This window comes from Xenopus laevis, chromosome 5L, assembly GCF_017654675.1.
Source record: "Xenopus laevis strain J_2021 chromosome 5L, Xenopus_laevis_v10.1, whole genome shotgun sequence".
Taxonomy (NCBI): Eukaryota; Metazoa; Chordata; class Amphibia; order Anura; family Pipidae; genus Xenopus; species Xenopus laevis.
The window spans coordinates 139380901-139405400 of record NC_054379.1 but is presented as its reverse complement, the minus strand read 5'-3'; the positions used below and the strand labels follow the sequence as shown (position 1 = coordinate 139405400).

Here is a 24500-nt window from a genome sequence, read left to right as displayed (position 1 = left end):
GAGAACTAAACCTTAAAGTTAAACCCCTACCCTACATAGACCACCCTCCCTCCTCCCCCAGCCTAAGTGTAACCCTCAAATGTTTTACTTCTCCCTCGGTGCAGATTCAAGCATCGGAGTTCACGGGCGCCATCTTCGGAATGAGACTGGCGCTATGGCAATTTTCGTGAGCTTCGGCGCATGCGCAGTTGTCCAAAAACAGAAAATTGCTCCAACTGAACTGAAGATTTCCAAAGAGAAGAAGATGGCGCCCATGAACTCCCGATGCCTGAATCTGCAGCGAGGGGTAAGTAAAACGTAACACTGGGCTGAGATGTTAGGGTTGAATTCTTCTTTAAAGGAGAAGGAAAGTTACAAAGTCAGTTTATTCCCAATAGATTAGCCACAACAGTGCCATTTTTATTCTTCAGAATGCTTTACCATACCTAGCTCTAGAACAGGGGTCCCCAACCTTTTTAACTCGTGAGCCACATATAAATGTAAAAATGAGTTGGAGAGCAACACAAGCATGGAAAAGTCCATGGGGGATGTCAAATAAGGGCTGTTATTGGCTGTTTGGTAGCCCCTATGTGGACTGGTAGCCTACAAGAGGCTCTGTTTGGCAGTACACCTGATTTTTATGCAACAAAAACTTGCCTCCAAGCCAGGAATTCAAAAATAAGCTCCTGCTTTGGCGCCACTGGAGCAACATCCAAGGGGTTGGTGAGCAACATGTTGCTCGCGAGCTACTGGTTGGGGACCACTGCTCTAGAAGATAGGTTAGGTTAGCAGCTGCCATATTAGCTAGGTGTGACATCACTTCCTGCTTGGGTCTCTCCCTGCTCACGCATAGCTCTGGGCTCAGGTTACAGAAGGAGAGAGAAGCAAACTGAGCATGCTCAAGCCCTGCCCTGGAGGTTTAAGCTGAAGGCAAGAAGTCTGATACAGAAGCCCATGTGTACACAATAGAAGGAAAGAAATGCTGTGTTTCTTTGACAGACGACTCAACATTATTTTGAGGGTTTACTGGTGTATTTAAATAGACCTTTCTGATAAAGCTTACTTAGTTTTAACTAGGGATGCAAAAAATCATTTGCGAAAGATTCGGCCGAATACTGAACCCTAACTTGCATATGCATTTTTTTTACTACCTTGTTTTATGACTGAAAGTCACACAATTTCCCTCCCCACCCCTAATTTGCATATGCAAATTCGGATTCGGTTCGGCAGAAGGATTTGGCCGAATCCAAATCCTGCTGAAAATGTCTGAATCCCGGATTCGGTGCATCGCTAATTTAAATAGACCTTTCTGATAAAGCTTACTTAGTTTTAACCTTACCTTCTCCTTTAAGCTCCCCCCCCTCTTTAGTCCAATATAGGGTTTATTCAAGAGCGCCGCTGATTCAGACAGACATGAGAATAGCCACCCCTATATGCTGTGAATAATTCGTGGAGTTACACACTGCAGTCGTGTATCAGTTGTGTTCTGTTACATACAAAGCAACACTGACAGCCAATCAGAAAGAAGAACAGGCAGACCATTCTTTCGTAAGCCTCCGCGCTTTTAAAATCCACTTTATTTTGCTTGTTTCATACAGGACTTAAGGCATCTGCACAAGACACACAATTCTTGCAGAGGTTATAAAATCTTTCCTTTTTTCATCTTTTTTTTTTTTAATTTTTTGTGTTTGTTTTTATCACTGTTTGTACAGGTTGGTCAGGTACCATTTACTTGTGTCATTTTGTTCCCTAAAACTGTGTAGGCATTTTGAGATATGACAGTTAAACCAGTGTTAAATCAATTAAATATTTACATAGCACAACACATTAAGCTTGTAACACATTTACATTGGGGGGCGAGGGATAGGGGGGGGGAATGGAATAAAACCACATCAAAAATTGGACGAACACCACCAGTATTATGTTCGGAAACAGCTATATACAAGTCCCCTAATATGAAATGGCCATTATATATTTTTCTTTTATTGTAAACTGGCGCCTCATTGGGCAGGGGCTGTAACCTCTTCTGAGCTGGAGCAGCAAGGGAATACCCGTGTTCAGCACGGAAGAGGTTAAAACATCACGTCTGGAAGCACATTGCTATTATGCTACCCTGAATCATGTGCCAATTGATCATCCTCCTAGATGGTTCCAGGTCTGAGAATAGCAGGTCAGGCCGATAAAAAAATAGAATTAAAAAAAAAAAAAATAATAATAATAATAATGACACAACTGGCCACAAATCTGCTCGTGTTCCCTTTACTCGCTGATCTTCACTTTGAATGTCACTCGCCCCAGGAACTTATCTCTCTCGTCCTCGTTCTTAAGGTTGCGGGATCCGTGGATCTTGCACTCGACCGAAATCTCCTCTGAGGTGAAGTTAGATGGAGAGATTTTGACGGCGACTAAAGGCTGAACATAATTTACCTGCGGACGACAAGGAAAAGACGCACCTTCTGATAAACAGCTGCCAAACGAATAGCCGGTACATTACTTGCACTGTCTACATGGAACACACATTGTGGGGCCTGTGACTCCAATAGCAAAAGGTTTTTCCAAAATCGAAGTTTAAAGTTGAATGTTCCCGTTACAATTTTGCAACATTGAGTTGATCCATTTCTCAGCAGCATCTCTGGAGTATTAGCAACTATTGTATCAATTCTAACAGCTGCTCAGCAGGGACAGAGAAGAAATGGATCAACTAAATATATCAAATTAGAACAGTTTACAGGGTCGGCGACCCCCCCTACCAGAGCTTCTTTAGAAGGTTAAAAATGACACTTTACGCTTAAATATATAGAAAAATGGTGACACATAGAAAATAGAAAGTAATCGTTATTTCTGGAGAACTATCTGAAAACAACTAGTTGTTTGAAGGTGAACAACCCCTTTAATATGATTCATTTTTGAAAAGAACATGCCATTGTACTTGTTATTACAGCACATCCTTCTGCATAGTATTTGCCGTCATATTGATTTCTCTTGTTTATGTGAAAATCAAATCAAATATTTTAAACAAACATGGAACACACAGCACCTGCTTACACTGTTTAACCAGGGACACCACGTTACCACCACCACCACCACGTTACTCAACCTTTCAATTAACTTTTTGTATGTTAAAATGGCCAATTCTAAGCAACTTTTCAGTTGGTCTGCATTTTTTCCTTCTTTTTTTTTTTTAATATAGATTTGGAATTATTTGCCTTCTTCTTCTGACTCTTTCCAGCTTTCAAATGGGGGGGGGGGGTCACTGACCCCATCTAATAAACAAATTCTCTGTAAGGCTACAAATGTATTGTTGTTTCTACTTTTTATAACTCAGCTATCCAGGTCCTCTCCTATTTATATTCCAGTCTCTTATACAAATCAATGCACGGTTGCTAGGATCATTTAGAACCTAGCAGCCAGATTGCTGAAACTGCAAACTGGAGAGCCGCTGAATAAAAAAAATTAAATAACTAGGGATCCACTATTTTGTATTTGGCGAAACCCCTTTGTGAAAGATTTGCCCGAATAACAAACTGAATCCTAAATTGCATATGCAAATTAAGGGTGGGAAGGGGAAAACATTTTTTACTTCCTTGTTTTGAGACAAAAAGTCATGCGGTTGCATATGCACATTCGGATTCGGCCGAAGGATTCCTGCTGATAAAGGCCAGAACCGAATCCTGGATTTGGGGCATCCCTAGAAATAAAAACCTCAAAAAAAATGAAAACCAACTGTAAATTGTCTTGGAATATTACTTTTTACCAGGGGCGATCCTGGCCCCTCCACCGCCTGAGGCAGCAGCAGCTGCTGCCGCTCCCCCTTCCCCCATGCGCCTACCTTTTTGCGCCTGAGGGGGTCCAGGGGGGTCCATGAGGGTGGTAGAGAGGGTCAGTACGCTAGAGCAGAGAGCCTAACTGCGCTCTCTACGCTAGAAGAGCCAAATTTCCGGTTTGTAAACCGGAATTCGTCTCTTAAAGTACCAGGAGCGGCATATTTGCCGCCCTGGTACCTAGAGGGGCGCCGCTGCATGAGGAGACAGCCTCAACTCGCCTCACTGGCGAAGCGCCCCTGCTTTTTACATTATAATAAAAGTTAAATTAAAGCCAAACGACCCCTTTATAAGGGATAGTGTCCTATGCAGTGTAGGGTAGAACTGTAACATTCAGCACTGTGGAGCCAACAAGGAGCAGGACTGGCTGAAAGACAAAGGCTAGTCTAGCAAAGAGCTACTGATCCGCTGCCACTGGAAAGATGTCCAAGAAGCCCAACAGACACAGCCCAGGGCTATTTGTGACTCATTTCAACATATTCGATGACGATCTTAGAATTGGCTTCTGAACTCTGGCTGCCATCACCCACTTCAGTCTCCACCCTGTTGTCAGCCCCTAACACCACTGCACTAAGCCCTGTTACTACTTTCCCTTTATGAAGGCCGACGACTGATGGTGAAAACGTGGAACTTAAATAGATTGCAGAATAAAGGTTATACAGTCGCGTGGTGGGTAAAGTCAATACTTACATGGGTTTTCTTCCCATAATAAGGGAAGTACATCAAGTCTATCTTCCCGTTTTCAGGAAAATACTGCAGGCTCACATCGTCTGTCTGAAATAGAAATGTGGGTAAGTCACAAGAGCAGAAAAGCACTGAACCTTAAACAGAAGCTGGAGCTGTAGTTGGAACCAGGCTTTACAGGTGCACATATAAAGAAAAGCATTTTGCACTTGCTGCAAACTCACAATGGAGTCTAAACACCAGTGCAAAGCAACTGCTGCACTCGGGACTATAAAGTATAGGCTATAATGAAATAAATGATATAATGACTCAAGTAATTCTATTTTTGTAGGCAATCAATCGTTCGGATATTTACTACGGAAGTACTGAATACACTATTTTGGATTTGGCCGAACCCCCAAATCCTTTGCGAAAGATTCGGCAGAATACCAAACCGAATCCTAATTTGTATTTGCAAATTAGGGGTTGGAAGGGGGAAAACATTTTTAACTTCCTTGTTGTGTGACAAAAAGTCACATGATTTCCATCCCCGCCCCTAATTTGAATGTGCAAATTAAGATTTGGTTTGGCCAAGCAGAAGGATTCGGTCTAATCCTGCTGAAAAAGGCAGAATCCCAAACCATTTCAGTGCAAAGCATTTGGGTCAGAGGAAGATACAAGTCTCCTTAGCCTATGGGGGGGGGGGGGGGACATGTGGCTGTAAATTTCACAAGGCTGTGGGTTTGTGTATTCAGCTGTTGTTCTGACTTACAGGGATGTTGCCGTGTGAAAGGAGCATTTTTGCAGCTGCCGGCGCAGAACTTCTAAGGCATGGAACAGGGCTGTGCCCAATATCAATGGCTAGCAGGAGGCCTTGGACTTAAGCCGGCAGGAACATTCTCCAGCCACAAAGAACAGGCTGCTGTTTATTCCTAGAGCTATTCCGGGGTTCAGATGAAACAAATGGTTGTGGTTACATTTCACTAGGTGCTATCAACTGTGTACAAGATTTTAAGTGAATTTAATTTGTGTAAATTTCCTGCAAGAACAGGCCTACAGAAACTGCCGACTTGGCCCCTCCTGAGCTTACTTGCCTGTTATAAGGGTTACAATATTTGAATACATTGTACTTAGCATTATTATCAGTTTGAGCCTGCATGGTTTTATGCAAAATATGAGATGTGCAGAAATCTACACTCAGGGATGGCAGTGGATGTGATCTACTTAAAGGGAGCCCGTCACCCAAAAAAAACTATTCAAAATCCTTTTTTATCACATTCGTCAAGCAAAATGAACTTTAATTACACTATATAAATTATTTGAATCTTGTTTCCTTCAGTCTGGGAATTCATAATTACAGCAAGCAGGCAGGAGCCATTTAGTGGACACTGTTATTAATTCAAGCCTTGCATCATCTCAGAATCTTATTTGTGCACCAGAAAGGGGGACCTGATATCCATCCCCATGCCCTGGCTACACAATTAAATGGTGAAGAGAACGAGGGGGAATGTGGGGAGAGCAGTGACATCTAGTAAGTGCTGAATGGAAAGTGAAAGTAAGGCACAGAGGAGTGTTAGGCAATATTCAATTGACAGCTGAGATTTTTAAATGAGCTTATAACAACTATGAATGCTTTAATAAAAAATAGAAATTGGATTTCATGTTAAATTTGAAAAAGGACTTTTATTATACAGCTTTGTGTGGCTGGGTGACAGGTCCACTTTAAGACTTTCATACAGTACAAAAATCTTAACGGTTAAAAGCAGTAAGGACCATGATGAATCATCTTGCTGCGGCTCGGTCTTGCCTGTCACGTCTATACAGCCCTCACACCTGCTGGCGGTTCCTGAGTGTGCTACTGCGGTAAGCTGACCATTAGCATACTGCGGTCGCACACTCAAGAACCCCCCAGCAGGTGTGAGGTCTGTATAGACGTGACAGGCAAAGCCGCAAGACAGAGCCGTAGCAAGCAGGATGAAGAGCCGCATGAGTCTCCGGAGCAGCGAGTTGCCTGGTCTATTTGAAAACCAACTGAATTTTGTAACTATATTGGGGGAAGGGTCACTCACCTTAGAAGTACAGTTTATCTTAGGGTTTCCTTCTGGCTTCAACCCAATAATCTGAGGGAAAAAATATATAGATATTATGACCATTCAGTAGGACCCTGCCTAAAAAAGCCACAGCCGAATCACATCAATTACATGATAGACTTCATCATGTAGCTGCTTGGCTGATAACTCCCATACACATAATTACAGGTATTAATGGGCCACCGGGTTCTTCATACGTATGTGGTTATAATGTAGAGAACTGCTGGTCCTGTTATGGAAGATGTCTGATATACAGCCCTGGCTTAGACTTAGATAAGAAACTAACCAGGGCTTTACTTCAGTCACTTCTCTGGGAGGAGAGTTTCAGCAGGCAGGGGTTTGCCAGAGAGAAAATGATCACATTTGAGAGGCAAAAGGCCAGTGCTGGTTACATCTTACAGGCAACAAGCAAAGAAGATCCAGAAGGATTCAAGAGACTCCAGCAGTGGTTACTTCAGTCACAGAGTTATATGGCAAATGAAAACTCAAACACTAGCCCTAGTCAGCCAACTACAGGCTGAAGATGTCTAATACATACAGTAGCTGCGCATTAGGTATTGTGTGTCCTGTATAGGACCCCTCTTCCCATAGCATGTTTAGGAAGACCTAGCACATTGAATAAAACCACTACCCAGAAGTATTGTCATATAGACTTTTTTGTAAAGTAAAGAAAACAGCTTTTTAAACTCCTTTGCAGTAGACTAGCACTGAAATATACACACACTATGCACTGCTGCTACTTTTGACTATATATACACCATTAAATATGTTCTAATAGTCTGTTCCCCTCAAGTCCCCACAATCCCTTGCATGTTCAGAAGTGTAAAAAGTATTGTGGGAATTCGTGTCCTAGCACAAGGAAAACTTTTAGTAATATTCAACAACGTTACAACCCACTGAAAATCTGCAATGACTGAATATTTGAAGAATTTCCGTTTGCTTTCATATTGCAAAATCGAATATATGGGTTTACGTGCCCTTTATTACCAGAAAGGGGATTCCGCCCGACACACAGCTACTTACCCTGTTAATTTTGACAATAACACAGGGTTTGCCTTCGCCGTATCCAAACATGGGATCTTCTATCCCAGAGCAAATTCCCAGTGATGTCCTGTTGAACTGGCACGACTTCTTTTCACCTTCTCTGTCCTGATCGAAATACAGGCCTGGGGCACAAAGCTCATTTTTGGCCTGTAGGGAATCATTGTATGCTGAAAAACAGTAAGGCACCAGATATTACATCCAAGCATGAGTCAGGCATGTCAGGCTAATGTACGACATACTGCAATTGGTCACTTCAAAAAGAGCTCATTTCTCCCCCTTTTTCTTAGCATAGTATCCCAGAATGCTCGGGATCTGGGGTTTTTTCAGATATGGAATCTTTCCAGAATTTGGATACTTTAAGTCTACTAAAAAAAAAAACATTGACATTAACTAAACCCAATAGGATTGTTTTGCCCCCCAATAAGGATTAATTATAACTTATTTGGGATCAAGTACAAGCTACTGTTTTATAATTACAGAGAAAAATAAATGTTTGGTTAAAATGGAGTCTATGGGAGATGGCCTTCATGTAAATCAGAGCTTTTTGTATAATGGGTTTCCAGATAGAGAAACCTATACCTGTACTTGTTCCTATAGGCACATAAGGAAACGGACATATATAAAGTGACCTTAAGGGTCAGGGCACACTCTTAGATTTGGGGGCGACTAATCTCCCCAAATTGCCTCCCGCTGGCTAGAATGTAAATTGCAGATGGGATGGCTCTCGGAGTACTTTGTTTTCCAAATTCGGCCGAAGTTGCTTCAAAAGGAGACGACTTCAGAAAACGAAGTGCTCTGAGTGCCATCCCACCTGCGATTTACATTCTAGCCGATGGGAAGGCAGTTCGGGTCGGGCAACTAATCTCCCGGAATCTGAGCGTGTGCCCTGACCCTAAAACATCCCTCAAAATGGAACGGATACTATAAAGGGCAAACTAAATAGGCCAGATTTTTTTTTTTTTTTTTCAATACTGAGTTTCTGCATTTAAATGCATAAACAAACCTGGAGGCATTTAGGAGAGCCAGAGGACAGATCAGCAATCCTTTCACATCTCCCTTTTCTTCCCATTGGGAGGACAAAAGGTCAACTAACCCCACTGGGATGTGAACAAGTGACCTCCTGATCACAGCATGTCATAAAGCGAAACGCATCTCTCCCGGGAGAAGGACCAGCATTCCCATAAAGAGCCAGTGCTCCCATAAATAAAAGTTTTATTTGTAATGTTTCCCGTCGGATATGTATAAAACTGCACACTTGTATTAATGGAAGCGCTAGTTCCTTTGGCAAGTGGTGTCCAAACTCACTACATCAGTTATTTAATCATGGACAATCTGCTTTATAAATGGAATAATAACCAATGGTATGCCACTATAGTGTTTCTCTCGCTCGCTCAGGATCCAGCAGAAGAGACGGAATATTAAATGACAGCTGAAAAAGCAAAGTATGTTTTTTTTTTTAAAAGGCATCTCAAAAGAGGTTTCTCTGGCTATGATATCAGACCCTGAGTAAATCTGTGCTAAGCAGGAGTCAGTGCAGCAGCAGCCCCCCCCCCCCCTCCTTTTTCTAGCAGATGCCATCCACCCACCCTCCAAGTTTATTGGCTCTATCAGGGGGGAGTGGACACGAGACAAAAAAGAAGTTTATTATGAGAATTGAAAGAGTCATTTGCACAGCAGAGCATTCTAGGAACCCTGTACAGACGCAACTTTGGCTTATGGTAACTGGGCTGTAATTAAGGAGGAGTAGTGCCAAATATTTCCAAGAAGAGGTGGTGTGTGTGTATATATTATACATTTTATAAAAGGGACGAATACGTTTTACCTGCAACTTACTAGCTGCTTTCAAAGTAAAACTCCCAAACTTGGCTGCCCTTTTATTAGACACCAGTGGGATCACCTGACTATAGTTAAAAACTAGTGGTGAGCACAACTTTCCCCTGTTTGTTATAGTTCTACAGGAGCAGTGACCAGCTCCATGTTGTAGCTCCCACCCCCTCCAACTATAGTCAGGTGATCCCACTGGTGTCTAATAAAAGGGCAGCCAAGTTTGGGAGTTTTACTTTGAAAGCAGCTAGTAAGTTGCAGGTAAAACGTATTCATCCCTTTTATAAAATGTATAATTAAACCATAGAATTCTTAATGAATCAGATGAAAATTGAGCATAGGACTGGCCAGATATGGGATGACTTTGACGTAGTTGGCCAGCTTAAATATATTGCAATATATGGACAAACAATCCCTGTTTTGTTTAAAGGGTAAGGCATTTTTCAGTAGCAGTATGCACAAAATGTCTCTGTCTTAAATATATTGATAATGGGTTGAGTGCAGAGGAATCTTGTGTGTGTGTGTGTGTGTGTGTGTGTGTGTGTGTGTGTGTGTGTGTGTGTGTGTGTGTGTGTGTGTGTGTGTGTGTGTGTGTGTGTGTGTGTGTGTGTGTGTGTGTGTGTGTGTGTGTGTGTGTGTGTGTGTGTGTGTGTGTGTGTGTGTGTGTGTGTGTGTGTGTGTGTATATAGGTCTTTCAGAAGGTGGCTGGGAACTGGATAGAGGGCAAAGCTTAAACCCCTCTTAACTGAGGAGCCATTGTAATCATTGAGGGGTACCTAACAAACTGGCACCACTGGAGATTAAGCCTTTGCGCATCCCTTAAAGGGGAACTATCGCGAAAATGAAAAATTAGAAGCTTCAGCACACTAAAATAAGAAACGTTCTAAATGCAATCAATTAAATACTCTGCATAGTTTATGAAATAATCAAGTTTATCTTCACTGTCCCTCATCAGTTTCTCTTCATTCTGTCTTCATGCAGGAGTTGGCTGTCAGATAATCAGACAGTTAGATCCAATTTATCTTAAAGGGGGGGGGGGGCTCCTTTTGCCTAGAAGATGTGTTACAGTTCACTCTATTAAAATCCCCAGACATCACGTCTCTCTACATGCAGAATTTGTGCAAAAGGCTGTTATTTTGTTAGATTTTGTTTGTACTGGAATCAGTTATTTGAGTGAGCGCTAATACATCTGCTAGAAAAGGAAGCCCCCCCCCCTATAAGATCTATTGGATTTACTGTCAATGATTGTCTGACACCCGACTGCTGCATGGAAAGAGAAATAGATGCCCTCCCCCTCCCAACCCGAACCAATTTAAAAGATGGAAAAACAAAGCAAATAATTCATAAACAATAAACGATGAAGATTAACTGCAAAGTTGCCAAGGATAGGACCTTTTAGAACAAATGTTTGATTTTTACTTACGTGCAAGGAATGTATTAAGAACCTGCACATATTCCATGTAAGATTGAGGCTTATTCTGGGTGAATTTAATCTCAAGACCAGCAGATTTAGGAGAAATCATTAAACCTGGAAGAAAAAGAAAACAAATTAAAAAAAAAAAAAGGGCAAGTTGCCTTCTGAGAATTGTCCCCTTTGCATTCTGATTTTGTTTTCTTTATTTAAACCAATAAAGATAGATGTATAAATCAGAGGAATGAAGATTATATCACCACAAGCATTTAATTATACCATCATTGTGTACTGGCACTTTCAGCTTAATCCAAATAGTAGTTTAAACTAGTGCTGAGCAACCCCAAATGTATATTCTATGACAGCAGAGCTCAGATCCCAGAATCCCATCGGCACTATGGTGAGAGTTGCAGTTCAGTCCACATTTAATTGAGCTGAGAATAAAAACATACACTGCCTCATGTTGCATGTATGGTGTGAATGAGAGGAATGTTTACACCCGTGGGATGGGGGAGAAGAGCTAAAAGCCTTACAAAGAGGTGTATGTCAGGTCAGAGAATTGACGCTGCCATGTGGAATTCTGGGAGTTGAGGAGATGGTTTATGCTGAAGGCAGGGGGTGGGAAGTTGTAGTTCTGTGATATTTCTCCACCTTACAAGAAGCATGCTGTTGTGGGGGGAGAACATGTGTGTGTGTGTGTTTGTTGCACAAAGATCTCTTGACATTTCGTGCATTTCCTAACAACATATGTAACTGCTGGGCTGGGAAGGCGGGTGCCGGGGAATTGAGGGGAGAGGCTTACAAGCACCCACTTCACTAGTGTTTGTGTAAGAACTCATTAATTTCCTTTACATCAGAGCCAACACTATCTTATGCCCACCACTATTAAACTGCACTGAAGTCCCATGTACCAATAACACACGGGGGGTACACTGCAACTGTATCCTATAAAGCGCTCTACAGAATGAAATGGCTCTTTTTTCTTCTTTCCCTTGATGAAAATCCCCTTAAAGTGGTTTTACACAGGCCGAGAAGGCTGCGGACTGATACGTATGGCCAGTATATGGGGCCCTCCAGCCAGATGTTGATTGGGCTTAACATTCCTGTCGGATCGAGGAATGCATTGATTAGTTGATGCGGTCCTTGAACCCTTGAACTGTCACCTAGAACGGAATGTGACAGTTGCTATTAACAAAGGATGTAAATATGGATTCGGTACATCCTCCTACTTGTCTGGGCAAAGTGATTCAAAACACTGAGGCACTGGGGTCCTAGGTTCAAGTCCAGCCAGTGTAATACCTGCAAGAAGTTTGTTTGTTTGATCTCCCTGTGCTTCACTGTGTTTCCTCCCACGTTACAAAAAAACATATTGGTATGTTCATTGGCTCCTGATAAAATTATTATTATGTGTGAACGTTATAGGCACTGATTGTCAGCTCCACTGGGGCAGGGATAGCATTTCGGGGGGGGGGGGGGACTATGGTCTGACCCATGAGTTTACCTTCAGGTCAAAGTGATTTCCATTGAAACAAGGGACCGGTTTCAGGTCACAAGGACGAGGAAAATTTGAAATTCTGATGGGCAAGATGTCACACATGAAGCTGTTGCCCAATGAGAAGTATTGTTACTTGTAGCTACATAACAAACTAAAAAGCGATTGGTCACATGTTTTAACACATATATGGATTAAGCTGAAAGATTTCAAATCAAGCAAACCCTTCTACTGTGCCACAATTGATTGGATCGTTTCATTTGCACATTTACACATAGAAAAACCTGCGAGTATGAGCTGAATGGATAGTAATGTAGTGAGATACAAACACATCCAGGATCTCTGAAAATGAAAAGAGAGAGTATGGTGAAAAGCACTGACAAACACGAAAGGGGGTTATCAATGGTCGAGTTGTGTTAGAAATTTCTAGTTTTTTGAAAGTAGTTTTCAGGCAAAACACAAATTTTAAAAAAAACAAAAACCTTGATTTTGTGAGATTTAATTTTACCTCGAAGCTGAAAATAGCTAGAGTTTGAAAATACATCATCTAAAACCTGTCGGGATCATATAGAAGTCAATGGCAGAGATCCTTTGAACCATTTGAAGATGTTAATAGCCTTGTTCATGTTTTTTTTGGTGGGTTTCATTAAAAAACTCGATTTAAGGTGGCCATACACGGGCAGATAAAAGCTGCCGATACGGGTTGTTTAGACCGATTCGGCAGCTTATCTGCCCGTGTGTGTGTGAACTCCAGACGGGTCCTCCCGATCGATATCAGGCCAAAAATCTGCCAGATATTGGTCAAGTTTGATTGTTATTTTTCATCCAGGACCGAATCGGCTAGTTAATGCGGTCCTGCGGCCCGTCTGTGCCAATTCGCAACATTGTAATCCGAACATGGCCGATCCTTCGGATTCACCCGATATCGCCCAGCCGTCAGTGGGCATATCGGGTTAAGATCCACTCGTTTGGCGACCTCACCAAACGAGCGGATCTAATAGTGTATGGCCACATTAATTTGGGCATTTTGAGTTTCTTCCCGCGGAAAACTCAATTAATTCAAATTCTGAACCCCGATTTCACGGATTCAGGTTTTTTTCTCATTCAAGTTTATTTCTTAAATTAGAAAACATTACAGTTGTGAGTTAAGTCAAGGTAAAAACCTCACAAACCTCACGACCTTTGATAAATAACCCCCTTTTCTTCTATCAAGAACGGATTTATATTGGTATTGCACGTCTCCTAATGTGCGTCAAGAGCAACAAACTGCTCTCCATTTGTTGTACAAGATGCAGCACAATAAGGTCTATCAGCAAACCAACTCCCAAACATGCAGGAGTGTAATGCACAAGTCTCAGGCACGCTGTAATAATACTTAGTAACACTAAACACACATATACTGTAGAAATTCCCTTATAATAATAACAGGGCAAATAAAGAGGATTCTTATAGGATAAAAGCACAACTCACCTGGAGAAGAAACTCTGTCTCTGTATTTGGGGACAGAATCATCCAGTGTCTGAAGCATGACCCACATGGTGAGGGTAAAGAGCCCAGCGAGGAATCCATAAAACACCAAGTAGAATAGCAAGATCAGGGCTGGGGGTGAAAGAAGATAAAAGGTTATTTTTTTTGAAGAATTACCATTATTCAGTTTTACAGAAACACTCAGCATCTTTCCTTTCCTGGATCACTCACATGCACATTAGGGGGGACTATGGGAAGCTTGTTCATCTTAAGAAGGTTCTGGGCAGCACCAAAGCATCAGTGTTGGTCACCCCAAGAAATATACAGAAAGGTAAAATGGCCAACCAGTGCTTTAATACGGCAACCTTATCACATTGTAGCCTGTCTGGATAAAAACCCGCACTGCTAGTAATTCCCTTGTGCTACCGATCTACCCATCCACCTGATCCTCTCATCCAGCCCGCAGGCCCAACAAATGATCACTAGGGAACTGGGCATCCAGAGACACACAGATAAACAGCTGCAATGTCAAAGGTAAAGCGCTGATCAAAATGTAGAACTTTACAGCATTCCTGTCATGCTTTACAGTAGAAATTCTATAATTGCAATAGGGTATAACAGTCTTAAAGGAGCCCATAAACGTGCTGAGCAGGCAGATAGCATATGATGGGCCATACACTGTACAGTCACCTTTCTATTGGGTTTCCTCTTCACCACCTCAGTTGCCAATTTACCACATACTAGCCTACATGGCACACAGTTAGATAGGCCCTGAACCAATCATAGAACAGGGATATCAGGGATATCAGTCCAAATAGAACTAAGCCAGCCCAACCTGTGATAAGGACACAGGACTGTGCTAGTTGTATTATGACTTTTCTACGACAGATTAATACACACAGCACCTGCCTTATCATATAAAAACATGATCACAATTAATTCCACCAGGACAGATCGAGAGAGAAACCACAGCAGACATCAAAAGATGACAATACGGCCACAATACTGTTTAATCAGATTTTCCTAAAGCTCCATCTATCCATCTGTCCCTCCAGCTCTCACATCAATAAGCGCTGATGGGTACATACATCAGTACATAAGGTACATACACTTCAATAAGCGCTGATGGGTACATACTGTTAGGCTGTAAAGGAATAGCTTAGGCCCGAGAGCAAATGTTTTAATTGTACGACTGTGTAAGAGTTGCTCCACCCAAATTCCAAAGAATGCACAAAGCCTAAATGTACTACAATTAATACAATCTGAACTTGATCACTCGTTCAGTTCAGTTGCGATCAGAGAGTAAATGATATATTATATGCAAAAAATTTTTATTGCTATTTATTTTTTATTTTTGAACATTTTTCTAAGTTTAAACGTTGCTTTTCCTCTCTATGCGTTTTGTCTGGCAGCTCAGTGATCCAAGTACAGATTCTGAACGGTTACAATTTTGCAACATTAGTTGATACATTTCTCAGCAGCATCTCTGGAGTATTAGCAACTATTGTATCAAGTCTAACAGCTGCCTGTAAAGAAACTCAGGGATTCTGTTCAGCAGGGACAAAGATAAGAAATGTATCAAAAGTGTATCAAAATCAATGACTAGTGATGTGCAGATTTACCCACAGGTTGGGTGGGTTTGGGACGACCTTGTTGCTCCTCTTGGGGGTGGGTTCAGTTTGAGCTCTTCTGCCTGCTCTCCCTGCCCGTGACCTCAGACTGCTGGCTTCCCACTTCCCGTTTTATAGGCTTGAGCCTGCCCTGCCTCTTTTGTGACATCATCGGCGGACCGGGTCTATAAATGGAGGGGGGAGCCAGGTGCTGGTGGGTGCGGGATGAGTTTCTCACCTAACTAATGTGCAGGCCAGCCAAAAACTCACTAGACTCGTTGGGTCAAGTGGTTCAGTCCAGCAAACACACATCCTTTGTGGGCACAGGCAGGCACGGACTTAACTGTACCCTCCATCCGTGACTTTGTGCCGCACTTCTGCCTCTGGCAGTTGGTATTTATGTACTTGCTCCTGCTTCCCTTGCTTCGTTCAGGGACGTTAGGCATAGACAAGTCAGATGCGGGTATATGAATACTAGGGATGCACCGAATCCACTATTTTGGATTCGGCGGAACCCCCGAATCCTTCACAAAAGATTTGGCTGAATACTAAAATGAATCCTAATTTACATATGCAAACTAGGGGTGGGAAGGGGACATTTTTTTTACTTCCTTGTTTTGTGACAAAAAGTCACGAGATTTCCTTTCCACCCCTAATTTGCATATGCAAATTAGGATTCGGTTCGGCCGGGAAGAAGGATTCGACTGAATCCTGCTAAAATAGGTCGAATCCTGGCCAAATTCCGAACCGAATCTTGGATTCGGTGCATCCCTAATTGAATACCACTGGGTTTCCGGGTCACATTGGGAGCGGACAGGTAGTGTGTGGGTCAACTTTGTGGAGGGTCTTCTTATTTGGCACCGGCAATCTCACCAAACAAGCAGATCTCAAATGTAAGACACTGACAAAAGTGAAACTGCACAGAAACTGGCTAAAGTCAGGCAAGAGCAAAGTAATTATAGTATTTACATGTGAATAGTTCCGCCAGACAAAGGGAAAATAAGAATGCAGGATACACAGAGCAAAACTAATCGGCCTTTCCCACTGCAGCAGGGACTTTATCTAGTGTGGTGTTTAATATTGCTTTTCATTTACGTGCTGGCAAAAGCTAGAGGTGCCTCATTGTCCCCAGTAAAAGTCCTGGCTGTGCATGGCTGATCAAGAGGCCCTTTGCCACAATGGACAGTGATTTCTTTCTTGGCAAGGCTTGAATTGTATCTTGTAACAGAAGTGGATTAAGGTGCAAGAACCATAAAAGATTCCTCCTGTAGCGGATATGATTACTCCATGATCAGGCGCTGTAAAACTTTTTCCTTAAGGGCAGAGAGATACATAGGCAGATTCGGGGAGATTAGCCGCCCGGCGACAAATTCCTCTTCTTCGGGGCGACTAATCTCCCCGAACTGCCTTCCCGCCGGCTAGAATGAAAATCTCTGGCGGGATGGCACTTGGATCGCTTTGTTTTCCGAAATCTCCTCACGAGGACAGAAAACGAAGCACTCCGAGTCAGTCGGGGAGATTAGTCGCCCCGAAGAAGAGGAGATTTGTCGCCGGATGACTAATCTCCCAGAATCTACCCCTGTGTCTCTGCCCTAAAGGGCAAGCTGTACCTCCACCATTCCCTATGGTGAATCTGTAACAACTCCATGTAGATATGGCTACAAAATCCTTTTATCGTAAATAATAACCACCTTTCTTACATCCACGTGCAAAGCCCACCATGGCACCCAGTGAGGTTTCCTTAACACTCAGTGATTGCTTTTATTAATAATTAGCAGTGGGAGCTGTCATACATCTTGCTGCCAAGGCAAAAACACAATCAGGGGCTCCAGTGAAACAAAACCTTCTGAATGGATGAAGTGGGTGGGGGGGGGCTGATGTTGTGTTATTCAGCATAAAAACTCATACATGGTATCTTGATTATAGCCCACTATAAAAAGATTTATGTATGACTTAGTATGTTACAGAATGGCTAATTCTAAGCAACTTTTCAATTGGCCTTCATTTTTTCTTTTTTAATAGTTTAATAGTTGTTGAATTATTGGCCTTCTTCTGACTCTTTCCAGCTTTCAAATGGGGGGTCACTGACCCCCCTATAAAAAAAATTTTTTTAATGCTTTTTATTACTCCGCTTTCTATTCAGGCCTCTCCTATTCCTATTCCAGTCTCTTACTCAAATCAATGCACAGTTACTATGGCAATTTGGACCCTAGCAACCAGATTGCCGAAATTGCAACCTAAAGAGCTGCTGAATAAAAAGCAAAATAACTCCAAAAAAAACCACAATTAGTAAAAAATTAAATGAAAGTATGGCCCAGCCTTTCTATAAGCATCACATTGTGAGCTACAAGGGCAAGGGGATATATTGCATTGGGTATACCAGATAGTAGGTCATTTCTGGTCCTATCTTTAAATAAATGAATGCAAAATTGATATAAACGAGCAGATCCCCTGGATACAGAAGCCTAATGAAAACATATGGTGCAGGGGAGACCCACATCCAGTGTTCTTGCATATAAACCTCTTCATTAGTGCAGAATTCCCATGAGCCCCATACTCTATACACCAGTCCCTGTGCAGAGAAGGGGGGGGGAGGAGAATGCAGCCAAACAGCAATCAGGATTAACCCTTAGTCCTTGGGGAATATGAAATGCTCTGCATAGAAACAATTTGGCCTCCTGAGGGCCAAAGGCAGCCTTCAATTCCACTTCACCTAATTAATACTGCATGAATGGAGGCCATTTTCTGATGCTTTGTGCAATGGGGGCAGGGGGAAAGAAGTGCCGGAGCCAAGAAGCATCCAGAGAAGAGCGCAGTGCAGCAGAGGAATCCATACCTGCGCCTCATGCAGCACTGACTCTGCAGAGCATTAATGAGATGGGCAGCAGGACAAGCCAGAGGCTGCAGTGCATTATTGAGATGGGCAGTGACTCTGCAGTGCATTAATGAGATGGGCAGCAGGACAAGCCAGAGGCTGCAGTGTATTATTGAGATGGGCAGTGACTCTGCAGTGCATTAATGAGATGGGCAGCAGGACAAGCCAGAGGCTGCAGTGCATTATTGAGATGGGCAGTGACTCTGCAGTGCATTATTGAGATATCTGTATCATACTCCATTCACTGCTTAGTTCACACCAACCCCCCATGTCCCTACTTACTGCTCCAACAGCCACAAGCTATGACATTTCTGGCAGAGAACAGGTTAACTGGAAGGTGACAGTCAGAGGAAGGGAGGAGGCAGAAATATAGAGGAGAAATTCAGGGTGCTGTAACACTGTGACACTCACCTATTCATGGGACCTACGCACAGCACAGAATGAATAAAAAGAAGGGGGCAGAGACAGGGGGGGGGGAAGAAAAAGTGCTGATTGGGTTTTGAAATCACAAGACGGCAACAGCGGGAGTGGAAATTTCCTCTGATTTCCATTTCAATTGAGAGGAGGCAGCACAGTACAAGAGCTGAGGGACAGTCACAAAGAGCCAAGAACAAACCTGCTGACCCCTGAAGCAGCAAAATGCAACCCCAGAAGCAGCCTCACGTCCCCAGCACAGATAGATAGATATATAATATAAATATATACAATTCCCCTGCCTAGTATGAACCATGAATTGGTGGGCAGTTTGTATCTAGGCCTGAGGAAGTATCATGCTTTACCACCTGCTGCAATCCCTGATTGTAACCTGTGTCCAACAACCACCATGCTGTAATACTGGATCATACCACTGAGGATACGGGTGCCACAGAGGCTTGTACAGGTATTGGATCCGTTATCCAGAAACCCATTATCCAGAAAGCTCCAAATTACAGAAAGGTTGTCTCCCATAGACTCCATTTTAGCCAAATAATCAAAATGTTAAAAATGATTTCCCTTTTCTCTGCAATAATAAAAAAAGAGTAGCTTGTACATGATCCAAACGAAGATATAATTAATCCTTTTTGGAGGCAGAATCAGCTTATTAGGTTTATTTATTTCATGTTTACATGATTTTCCAGCAGACTTAAGGTATGAAGATCCAAATTACAGAAAGATGCGTTATCCGGAAAGCCCCAGGTCGAAAGCATTCTGGATAACAGGTCCCATACCTGTACTTATAGGTGGCAGGGGCAATTTTGGGCACTTCTTGGCTTTGCCAATAGAGACGTCACCCCATCAGCCTTAGGGATAAATCTGTTTTATTAGAAACCAAGTTGTGGGCTTGACTAAATTCTAGGCCACAAAGCACTTCTTGTCAGCAGCTATTGAGTTTACACTGCTACATACAGGGGGAAAAGCCCACAACTCAGTCATCCAATCAGGATCGCTTCTACAGTTGCACGCTACACAGATATCCTAAAATGATATTTTTGCTATCCCAGTTCAAGCAAACAAGTAAGCTTGGGATGAGAGAACCTCAGTGTAAGCAAAAGAAAACATGGGGCAAAAGAAAAATAGAGGCACTAGAATCATATTTATGCTTTTCAACTTTGGTTGCTGGGTGGGTCACTGACCCCATTGACAAAAAAAACACAGACTGAGGCTTTCTAGGCTCTTTACTATTTATCTTCTCTTCTTACTGCCAGACTTCTGCCTGTTGCTAGGATCATTAAGCCCTAGCATATTTATAGCTGTTAAAACTCCAACAAAAATATGCAAATATTCAAATAACTACCACTGCACTGCCAACAACACACTAAAGACAACGTAAAAGAGAACTGCCTCTCATTATTCTTTTAACAATCTGCCCTGATAATTCTTAATTCTGTGCAACTAGAGGCATTGGTGACCTGAGGAAGAAGAAGATGCTGCAATATAGTCAATGGGCAAAAAACAGTCGGCACCAATAAGTAGAAATGATAATGCCATGAAAAGTGACCTGGGATTGGTTGTTTGATGTGATGACCTGGTATGTGGGCCAAAAAGCTGAAAAATTATCATTCCTAGCACAAGAATGCAGCCAGGTTTTAAATTAAATTGTATAGTAGTATTTACACTTGCTTCAGCCATAGATAGTTATTATAATATTTCTGTGCCAATTCCCAGAGCTGCTAAATCTGAGTCACATAGTTGGCTATTGGCTTTAAGGTGCTAGCGGCTTAGAAAGTAATTAGAGCCAGTGGGTAATTAATGACTCACAGTGAAGACACGTCCCAACTTGCAAAAAAAGGCCTGTACCTTAAACGAATAACATTTATAGCCTGATAGAGTGAGTGCAATGCAATATCCAAAAGCTGCACTCAAGGGTAACTGCTTGGTGAATCTAAGCAAGCATTCTTCCATATTCATAGCAATGTGGCCGCTGTTCTACTCCTGTAATGAGATTCAATTATTACTAACAAGCAGCATCATGGGGGAAACCAATGTCATATAAAATATAATATTGCACACACAAAAAAAATGCGTACACCTTTAAATGCCATAATATAATGCAGATGGCAATGGTTTTTATTCAGGAAAGAGTAGTACTTTTTTTTTATGTCCAAGTACGTATTCTTCTAGTTTTCAGAGCAGCCTGGCCACTTGAGGGCCCCATTTCATTCAATTCTGCAGACGCATTTTATTTTTTCAGCCTCCTCATCAGAAAAATCTATATGGCAGCAGTCACGATACATAGGCACGAGTATGCAGAGATTATAGATATAGATATAGATAGATAGATAGATAGATATATATAGATATATATATATAGATATATATATACGCAAGGCAGTGATCAAAATAAGCTGTGCCACAATATTTCACAGAGAATGAGTAGAAAAGCCCAGTAAATACTGTAGATCATAATTATACAGACACATGCGGGGGGGGGGGGGTTAGGAGATACCCTCAATCCTTGCCCTAGTGAGACCCAGGAAATATGTCAGGAAATAAGCTGCACGTTACACGTCTGTGGTTACGGGAACTGTGCATCGACTTCCCCTGCTAGCGTGTAATCAGCATAAATTCACCCTGGGGAAGGAGAGAACTACAGCACACGGCTATGGCAATGCCGGCTATAAATGAGAGCACCAATAGAAAGCCATTGAACAATATTAATAGCTACTGGAAGCCAGCGGCACAAAGCTGATCAGAGGGAACGCAAGGTGCCCAGGGTTATGGGTTGAAGGCAGGTACTGATGGCAGCCTGGTCGGCGCATTGCAGGTTCTCTTGGCAATATACAGATACCCAATAGAAAGCCCAGGGAATAGGACAAGTGATCAAAACTAAAATGTGGCTTAACTGAGCAGCATTGGGGTTATTTGGCCTCGAAGAGGTTAATAAATCTAGTTGCTCACAGGCAATCTGCAGTTATGGATGTGACAGACCATCCCCCCCCCATTCCTTTTCTTCCATCATCACCTCCTCCTCCTTATATTGAAACAAGGCAGGGTAGCATCCCTTATGGTGGTCAGAGCATCACAATTAGCCACAAACAGAGCAGCTAGAGCAAAGCAAAGGGTGTGGGTCAAGGTACCGATGCAAGGAGGTGAGGGGGGGGGGGTGATGAAGAAGATGGTGAAGACCCCCCCCCCGTCTCCCATCTACAGTGCTATTTTTAGCCTCCAATGCGGCTGACTTCAGAAGCACCCCCACCTCCTCTCATCCACCATATAAATGTGTCACACCACTGATACAGAGACTTCCCCATCCATGCCATAATATGTAACCCTTTGCTTGCTGCGTGGGCTCCGTTCCCTGATCATGGAGGCTTCTTGGAAACGCCACCTCCATCCACCACGCAAAACACAAGTGAAAAACTATACACACACACACACACACACACACAAACGCAACACTTCTAAATGGTGCCTACATAGCAAACCAAATTGAGATCAGGAGTCACAACCGGCCTCACCTATGGAATCTGCAAGTGGACAAATCCCACAGCAAAAAAAAATTATTTTTATGCAGGACCCTAATTCTTACACCCGTCATTAAAATAGGAGATCAAAGATGGTCTCCCTACAGTCAAACATGGAGTCATGCAACTGAAAATCCTTACAGGCTTTAATAAGTAATGCTGATGACTTCTGTACATTTAGAGAAAACATTGATTTAAAAACAATATCTCCAGGCACGACTATCATGCAGTTAAGGGGGGCAAACAGCAGCCAATCGCCCCTGTGCTGACCCCACCCCAGTGAAGGTTACTGAAGGTTCTCCCTACAAGCCAGTAAAATCCGAAGCATCACCCACAAATAGATTTCTCTCTTCCCTTCAACCCATAGCACCTCCGGCAATTCTCCCTCTCGCTTACTCTCCTCCAGCAGGGGGCAGCACTAAGCTCTCACTCTTTCCTAGCATCTTACCATACAAATCCATCTTGTCAGCAATCATATTAAATATGTGAATAATACATAGGTACCGGCAGTCCGTGGATATCATATATTGCATTTATACATCAGTGTGTGTGTGTGTGTGTGTGTAATACTTTGGTCCAGGACAGGGAAGCACCACGGCACATCTCAATACAACACCCATTTTTGCCCTGTACGTTATGACCTTCCATAAGGAACAGCCCAGATCTATAGGAGGAAACATAATTATATCCATGGGGCTGGATTTCCACATCAGTATCAATTCTATAGAACAAGATGAGAAAGCTCCCAGTAGAGGATGGAAACGTCGAGTGAATAAAGGTTATATTTTGGAAAAAATTCCCTGTGTGCACCAGCATCTGCTTACTTGTATACTGAAATTCTGGGAGCAGCACGGTATGTGAATTATCGGCAGTAACCTTGGAATATATATATATATATATATATATATATATATATATATATATATATATATATATATATATATAATTGATACAGAAGTGAGTTCCTTGCATCTATTCAGCAAAAGCCCCACAATCTGGGGCCTCGTCTTGAATCTGCTCGGTTGGGAACATACTGTACAAGCAGCAGGCACATATAATATAACATAAAGATCACTCCTGTCAATGATCAGTCTACAAGGAGAGGATAATACACACAAATTATATATATTTTATATAAAAAGAGGCTTCAGTATCTGCAAATGGCATGTATTGTGTACAGTCTATTATCTGGAAATGATCCAGAAATCTCAGGGCAATGCCATTACATACAGAGTCTTATGGATATGTTGATAAATGCATGTAAATTCATGCTGACAGGGAGTCTCAGGCATTCCCTAGAATAAACCCTGTGGCTGCAGAGCAATGGAAACCCTAAAGCATCATTCTCAATGGACTATAGCAAAGCCTTGGCACAGCAGATATTGATCTCAATGCAACAGCCACTCAGCAGACAGAGGGCATGCTGGGAAATGTAGTTTCACAACAGGAGTGGTGCCAATCAGTGCAGGTCCTTGCGCAGGGGATGTATCTGGCCGGTTCCATACATTCCATATAACTGAGGGTGACAGGGACTGGCAACCCCCGGCTATCCAGCTGCTCCACAACCTCAACTCCCGTCAGTCCTACTACTGCAGCTGCTGATCTGGCAGAGGAATGCTGGGAGGTGTAGTTCTAGAACAGCTGCCTGTCCGTCTCAATGGAGACACGCCAGCCTCTCCCCTCCCCGAACCCCCAAATGAATGATCGGCTTCCTTACCCCAACTACTAGCCGTGCGGCCCATGAACTCTCCTTTCTGCGGGTTGTAGATGAACTGCTTCCAGTCGGAGCCGGACTGCTCGCTGCCCTTGTTCTCTTCCTTGGCCATGGTTTTAGCGGAGATGGCGGGGAAAGAGGTAAGATCCCTGCGCTGCAGTAAAAACACAACCGATAGAGTGCAGCCTGGATCAATGCGTCCCCGCCGGCCGCTATCCTGTCTGAGGCCGATCAGACACCAGCACTCTATTCCCCGGCACAGCGAGATGGGGGCGTTCCGGCCACCGACCAATCGGAAAGGTACAAAGGCGGAGATAGACAGTGAAAATGACCAATTATCTGAACGTCTAATAGCTAGTGGAGGATTGTCCTGCGCATGAGGGCGGGACAGTTAATTCATTAACCAATTGAGGAACGCTGCTGCAGAACCGAGAACGTGCCCTTCTAGCGAAGAGCTGCTGCAGCGGGGGTCGGGAGCGCGCACGAGAGTTTCATTTAGAAAGCGGTGAGGGGTTGTGTGCCCTCACCCTCCCGAGCCTGGCAGAGCGCGGGAACTGATGCGGGGT

The 24500-nt window shown here is 42.8% G+C and overlaps 1 protein-coding gene across 1 annotated transcript; it reads right to left on the bottom strand.

Annotated features, from left to right (window-relative positions):
* Positions 1–1643: 1643 nt before the first annotated feature.
* Positions 1644–24147, bottom strand: atp1b3.L (ATPase Na+/K+ transporting subunit beta 3 L homeolog). The gene is given in 7 exon segments (NM_001086189.1): positions 1644–2406; positions 4491–4574; positions 6533–6583; positions 7577–7764; positions 10845–10949; positions 13795–13923; positions 23938–24147. Coding segments are annotated over 7 exon segments (834 nt in total). The 5' UTR covers positions 24047–24147; the 3' UTR covers positions 1644–2238.
* Positions 24148–24500: the final 353 nt, after the last annotated feature.